The sequence below is a fragment of the Triticum urartu genome, unplaced genomic scaffold (assembly GCF_003073215.2).
Source record: "Triticum urartu cultivar G1812 unplaced genomic scaffold, Tu2.1 TuUngrouped_contig_6575, whole genome shotgun sequence".
NCBI classification, from domain to species: domain Eukaryota; kingdom Viridiplantae; phylum Streptophyta; class Magnoliopsida; order Poales; family Poaceae; genus Triticum; species Triticum urartu.
In genome coordinates this window covers 1-7,134 of record NW_024117346.1, presented here as the reverse complement: position 1 = coordinate 7,134, position 7,134 = coordinate 1, and the positions used below count along the sequence as shown (strand labels likewise).

The window sequence follows — 7,134 nt, the reverse complement described above, 5'->3', positions numbered from 1 at the left end:
TTAAAGCAAGATCAAGCCAAGTGTGGCATCTTGGAGGGTCCTTTTGAAACAAGATCTTAACAATGTGTGCAACCAAATAAAGGATACCAAGGTTCAGATTCTGCAAGAGTGGATTCTTAATAATCTTTTAAAAATACTATGATGTCGCCAAAAGAGGTTATAGGGTAGTGTTTCTAGCTTTGTTCTCGTTTTGTAATTAACCTTGTATATATTTTGATAATGAGGAAATAACCGTAGAACAAAGAACAATTGTCCTACGGTGGTCAGTGCTTAAAAAATAAAATAGCAAGGCCGCTTGGAATCTCATAACATTGATACACTTAATATCATAGACAGGTAAAGTGGAAAGGCGAATCACATCACTCTCCGAGATGGACAGAGATGTAGCAGTACTAGTGACAATTAAGTGTAGCATATCGATCAATCACACATCGTAAAACAAAAATGCGAGCTACTAGCCCTTCTGGCGGCTAATGCTGGTGGGTCGTGTGCTTGGAAAGCAGAAATTTCACGGACAACAGCACGAGATTCCTAGCAGAAAACCTCCATTCCGACGGGGCCGTAGTGCGTGCGTCGTGGACGACGAAGACCTACGTCTTCTCATGACAAGTCCTCAAGGGCACAGATTATTTGAGTTCCCAGTCCATCAAACTGCACTAGCTGATCCAGCTCCTCGTCCGTTGGAGGCCGACCTCATCCCATCATCATCTCCGGCTGCGGTAGCAGCTCCTTGCAGGACGCTCGCGCCGTCTGGTCCCTTGGAGGCGACCGGCAGTGCCGCCTTGGCGTCCGCCTCCTGCTCCTGCTTCTCCTTGTGCTTGCCCCAGAGCACGGCGTAGAGCCCGACCACGATCACCACGGCGCCCAGCACGGCCCCGAGGTATATCTTCTCGGACAGGATGAAGGACCCCATGACGGCCACGATGATCATCATCAGCGGGCTGAACGCCGACGCGAACACGGGCCCCGTCTTCTGGATCACCAACCCCTGCACGTAGTACGCGATGCTCGACGTCACGATGCCCTGCAAAATATCACCAAAACTGGTCAAGAACTGGTAATGGAAGAGGTCATGGCGATGAAGAGGACAGTGGTAAGTGATCGTACCGCGTAGGCGGCGGCGAGGAGGTTCATGTCGAAGCCGATGGTCCAGACGGAGACGCGGCGCTCCATGACGAAGGTGACGGCGATGGCCTGTATGGTGCCGATGAAGCAGATGAGCGTGGTCAGGGAGAGCTGCGCGGTGTACTTCCTGATGGTGTGGGTCTGCAGGATGAAGAGCGAGGCCCAGGCGAGGGTGGCGATGATGATGAAGAGGGAGCCCAGGAACCACTCCCTCGCGGTGGGGTCGACGCCGGCGGCACCTGAGGCCTCGCCGCCGCTGGGCTGCGCGTGGCCGTTGGTCCATGGCAGGTGCATGAGGGGGCCCTTGTAGAGCGTCATGAGCATCGCGCCGGCCACCGTCACCACAGTCCCGAAGATCTTGGCCTGGCACCGCACCTTCTTCAACTCTATCTTCTCCATCCTATGTACCGAACATCATGCAAAATCCATGTTAGCAATGGTTTCTCGTTCCACGTGCGCATGTATATGCATATGATGCACGGCATGCAAAGTAAGCTGGTAGTGAAATTGCACCTGAAGATCACCGCCATGACGAAGGTCATCGCCGGCAGGATGTTGCTCATCGCGCAGGCGAACGTCGGACCGGTGTACTTCAGGCCCACGTAGTAGAAATTCTGGTCGATCACCGGTCTGCAGCAAGAGGTCAAGAAGAGGGTGAGATGGGCGTGTCATTTCAGACATGCATATCAGATGATTTTTGCAGGTAGCTAGCCAGGCATGCACTAACCCGAGCAGCGCAAGGACGAAGATTTGGAAGAAGATGGACCACGTCATCTTCGGCCTCACCTTCCTGCCATTTCATGTCAAGTTTCACAAGTTAGATAAAAATACCACTAATATTAATACATGTGTACACTAGTAATTGAGTAGCTAGCTATACCTTTCGAGGAAGAGAGCGAAGGGTGCAATGGCGAGTGTGGCGAAGGCGTGGCGGTACACGACGAGCACGTAGTGGCTCATCCCGCCGTTGAGGGAGACCTTGGTGAGGACGTTCATGCCGGCGTAGCCGAACTGCAGCGAGATCATGGAGATGTAAGGCTTGGCCTTGTCCATGAAACCACCGCAGAAAGCCATGGCGATCGACCAAACTGTTCCTTGTTTCAACTTTCCCTAGCTAGCTTCTTGTTTTGTGAAAGGTGCCAATGCCAGGGTCGCGTGTATCGAGAACTCAAAGATGGAGTGAAGCAAGCGAGTGTGAGCTGAAATGGAAGAGAGGCTTGGCCAGTATATATAGGGGTTAGGGGTGGGGAGGGGGGGATAACTTGCACCATTATTTGGGTGGCAGTCCGTCTGAGTAACGTGGGTCCAAGGTGACGAGATGGCATCGTATATTCCAGAAGTGTAGCCTGCAAGAGCACAGCGGATCCGATTCGAAATAAAACGCAAGCACAGCTGATCCATTTAATTAGTGGCTGCCGAGTGGAATTCCTCCGGCCAATTTTTTAGGTTAGAAAGGAGCACAAGAATCTTTTTATTGCTAATGGGCGCAACGTACGTGGAGCAGTGAAAACGTTTGTATAAGATTCTGAATGTGACGGCGTACTGCCTGAGCTTAGCTGAACTAACAGTGCATCCTCTCTCGTTTTTTTTTCTTTTTTTTTCAGGAAAGTAACAGTGCATCTGGTGCTTAAGAGCATCTCCAACAGCCGCCCAATGCGCGGTGCCCAAAAAATAGGTTTACAGCGCGTAAGTAATTTTTTTTAGGGCGCTAGAAGACGTTTGCTCCAACAAGCGCTGCAAAATATGCTGCGCGCGCGAGTCCAACGGTCCCATCTGCAGCAGCCCAGAGTTTGCAGCGCGCGCGACCGGGCGCACTAAATATGCTATGCGCGATGCCTTTTTGATGCGCGCGCTGCATTAGTTATAGCGCGCGCGCGCTTTTTGTGCGGCTGCTGGAGATTCCAAACCGGGTCCGCACGCGCTAAAAGCAGTTTTTACATCGCGCAGCGCTCATATAACGCTTCTGTTGGAGATGCTCTAATTAACTATGCAAAGCTTTAAGCTGCGTGATGATCATCAGCGTCATTTGTGTGGAATATGTATGGTGCTGCGTGGAGAATACTGGCACCGGCACGTGGCTTATGGTTAGTGGGCGTATGCAGACCTCCAATACTTCCATATTTACAGAAGTTGCTGCTTTCCAGATTACATTGAAGGTATGAATCTAGTAGACTTGAGGGGGCCAAATAGTTTTTCCCCTCATCTCTAAGCCCTCTAAAAATAATCCCTTCATACATTTTCCTAAAGCTGGGGGTGCCACAGCCCTCATAAGCACACATAGCTCCTTTCTGAAAGGACTCCGTCTTTGGAAAAGCTCGTTTGCACCTTGCAGCGAATTAAACCGCTCCTTTCACCGTGGATAAAGACTTGGTGGGTGGGGACGCCAATATGAATCTATAAAATTTGGTTAAAAAATATGAACTTGTGCACCTGTGTGCTGCAAATAATAATTCTACGTTTATAGCTATCTTCAGATCCTAGATAACAAGGTGTCTTCTTCCTGGCACGCTCAAATTACTACCGAAGATGTTTGCTTCAAGTTACACTTCACCACATGTGTGGCAACCGTGTATGGCTATTGTTGTTTCACCTCTGTAGTGGTATGCCACACTTTCTTAACATACATAATATGGCTCATCTGTTATAAACTTGTATTTTTGCTAGATCCTGTAATAGTCGAGGCTATCTAATTTTTTGCACCACAATTTTTTTCAGTACAATTTTTATACTCTCTTGAAACAACCAAGTGTCGGTGCCCTTTGTACAAAATCCACACCCGATGCTCGAGAACACCAAAGTTTGTGTGAGAAGTAACATTAATGACTTATTACTTAGTTATTGGACCATATTCAATATATTATTTTTATCTTGCTACTAAGAAATGAGAGAAAATTCTGCAAAAAAATTAAATGAGCAAAAAAATTAAAAAAGGCATGCCTAACAACATTTTCCTCCTTTAAATAACAATGATTTTTTTCTTGGCCTTGGTACTTGACAATAATTAACTATTGTATGTGTGCAATGTGCTTGATGGTGATTGGAAGTCTCCAACAAGGTTTGTACTTGTTTCTTATATCAAAGGTTGTTATTTCTTCTTAGACAAACAACCTTGATGTGGGTTGAGGGAAGCTTTGGCGCCGCCTGGTAACAACAACATAGGGTAGGTCAATTGGTAGATGATCGCGAGTAGTCTATTATGTTTATTGTTTTTTAAAAATAGTTATGTTTATGTTTTTTTAGGATAGTTGTGTTATATTTTTGTAGCGTCGTGGGGTTGGTTGAGCTTTGTGATCATGCACTGCTCTACCTTGTAGTAGACCTTGTACTATTCTCTGCTTCTGTTCTTAATGAAGCGACACACACAACTCTTGCATGTTATGGGGAAAAATTAGTCTTTGCCACCCCCCCCCCCCCCACACACACACACATTTGTAGGAGGTGTAGAAATACATAGTCACCTGTTGACTCTTTTGCACACTCCATGTTATCAAGAGTTCACACAAAAACTAGGGTTGTGTTTGGTGTTGTATCTGCACGAAGAGCCAACGATCAAAGAAACACTTGGTCAAACAATGGCACTGATGTTGACTATAGCTCCGACTCACGAATAGTTATTTTTATTAACTGTCCATTGCTTGAACATTTGTATTATTAATTCTCCTCTCTATCGGACGATGACGACATCTTCAATGTATACCCCATTGGAGGCATCATCTTGGAGCCATTGGTTATTGTTTGTCTGTTGACATCTCTTCCGGAGTGCGGATGGCCGGTTCGAGATACATGGCAGCGGTTCGGGGTGGTGTTTGCTCTTTGGTTCTTTTTGCTTCGGGTGCCAATTCCTGCCATGCTTGACAAGATGTGTGTGAAGTAGGTCATGTGCTTGCATGGCCTCGCCCATCAATGCCCATCGTTTGCAGGTGGCCTTGGTTGAATTGAGCCCTTTGGTTACACTTGCAACTTTCAACATTGCAACGATGGAGTGCATTGTGAAGACGCGCTTTGCCATGTGATCTAGGTAAGGGATGCCTTTCGTCCACTCCAATGTCAGAACGGTGTCATGAGTCCTGGATGGTCTCGTTTCCGTGTAGCCTTTTGACTACATCGACAACATGAAGGTGTTGTGGCATTGCCTCAGCCGCACATTACCTGTCGTGTACAACGTTGATATATAGGTGTCGTGGCATGGGCTCGGCTGACCAAACCTTCTGGACAACTCCAGCAGTGCAAAATTTGTGACATTTCTTGTCGTAGGCTTGTTTTCCCATATCCTTTGATGTTGGTTTTGTTTGTAGTGGTTATCTAGGAGTCTTAAATATTTGTTTGACTTTTTTGCTTTTCCTATACTAGTGGTGGTGCATGTTCTTGTACTGCCATTGTATCTCTTTGTATTGAAATGGTCCAGGTCGGCTAATGCCCGTCGTAATTTGGCTACAAAAACAATAATTATATCAGGTAGAACTAAAAGTCGATCAGTTAACATTGCACCTTTTTACACGCCTTAGATGTGGCATGAGCTCTCCTTTTATCTTGCCATGTAGTATATTGTTACTAGTATGGAGCAAAACGAATGGGAAGCTCTAGAATCAACCTCTTCATATTTTTGTACAATGATGATTGGTAGTGTTGCCTAAATGGCTTAAGAAGTAATCCATTGTATAACATGTTATTTGTTGACTTGATGCACCTTAACAAGCAAGCATCTAACATTATCATTTGGGTGTAGGTAGGTCTCGGTCGACTAAGACTTAACCAAGTCTCAGCCAAGTAACATAACATGTAGTAACAAAAGAAAAAAAACTGAAAAAAGTTAGCATGGATCTCAATGTAAGATCTAACGAATATAACATCAACTGAGACTTAACCAAGTTTAAATCGACTGAGATTTATCAAAACTATTATTATTTTTACGACGACTTCGTACAAGTGCTACATAGTTGTTCCTCCTAGAGCAAGAGGAGAACTCTCTCTTTGCTCTTCCTGATCTCTACCAAAAAACTCACGTGGCGATAATTCTTTAACGGCGAGGGATGCATGCATGCATGTTGCTGGAAATGATGACTTTGTTGCTACTACCTAATGAACACAGCTAGCTCCCATTTTCCATGGAAAAGAAAGCACATGCACAGCTTCAAGTGAGGGGAAATTATGGAACTGTCTGATGCTAAAGAACGACGCACAATGCTTGCGGCACTAATTCATGGACATGACTGATGTACTTGCAGCTAGCTGTGTTCATATATATCTCTAATCAAGATGAGAACTACAACTTGATGATCGACCTTTCTTCAGGAGTGCATGGACGCTAGTGGCAGTGTCACGTACGCACAAGCACAACCCTCTTAGAGAAACGCACTGTACATTATATGGCGAGCGCGCGGCTGCGGAAAGCCACGTCCATCTCGAAGCAGACACAAAAGGGAGGAAGCTCCAAATGGTTGAAGGAAATATGCTCTAGAGGCAATAATAAAGTTATTATTTATTTCCTTATATCATGATAAATGTTTATTATTCATGCTAGAATTGTATTAACCGGAAACATAATACATGTGTGAATACATAGACAAATAGAGTGTCATTAGTATGCCTCTACTTGATTAGCTCGTTAATCGAAGATGGTTATGTTTCCTAACCATAAACAAAAGAGTTGTTATTTGATTAACGGGATCACATCATTAGGAGAATGATGTGATTGACATGACCCATTCCATTAGCTTAGCACCCGATCGTTTATTATGTTGCTATTGCTTCCTTCATGACTTATACATGTTCCTATGACTATGAGATTATGCAACTCCCGTTTGCCGGAGGAACACTTTGTGTGCTACCAAACGTCACAACGTAAATGGGTGATTATAAAGGTGCTCTACAGGTGTCTCCAAAGGTACATGTTGGGTTGGCGTATTTCGAGATTAGGATTTGTCACTCCGATTCACTAGTGCAGAACCGGACAATAGCACCAGTTCGTAAGGCCCTTTAGTGCCGGTTTAGGAACCGACACTAATGTTT

The 7,134-nt window shown here is 45.4% G+C and overlaps 1 protein-coding gene across 1 annotated transcript; it reads right to left on the bottom strand.

Annotated features, from left to right (window-relative positions):
* Positions 1 to 298: 298 nt before the first annotated feature.
* Positions 299 to 2,312, bottom strand: LOC125530811 (WAT1-related protein At5g07050-like). The gene is made up of 5 exons (XM_048695222.1): positions 2,006 to 2,312; positions 1,853 to 1,915; positions 1,639 to 1,755; positions 1,108 to 1,525; positions 299 to 1,024 (listed from the first exon to the last, which is right to left on the bottom strand). The coding sequence occupies exons 1-5, from the start codon at positions 2,197 to 2,199 to the stop codon at positions 647 to 649; spliced, it is 1,170 nt and encodes a 389-aa protein (XP_048551179.1). The 5' UTR covers positions 2,200 to 2,312; the 3' UTR covers positions 299 to 646.
* Between the last annotated feature and the right edge of the window lie 4,822 nt (positions 2,313 to 7,134).

Coding starts and splice junctions, on each gene's coding strand:
- LOC125530811 (XM_048695222.1), bottom strand. CDS start 2,199: ATGGCTTTCTGCGGTGGTTTCATGGACAAGGCCAAGCCTTACATCTCC. Junction 1,916..2,005: donor TTCGCTCTCTTCCTCGAAAG/GTATAGCTAGCT, acceptor ATGAAATGGCAG/GAAGGTGAGGCCGAAGATGA. Junction 1,025..1,107: donor TCCTCGCCGCCGCCTACGCG/GTACGATCACTT, acceptor GATATTTTGCAG/GGCATCGTGACGTCGAGCAT.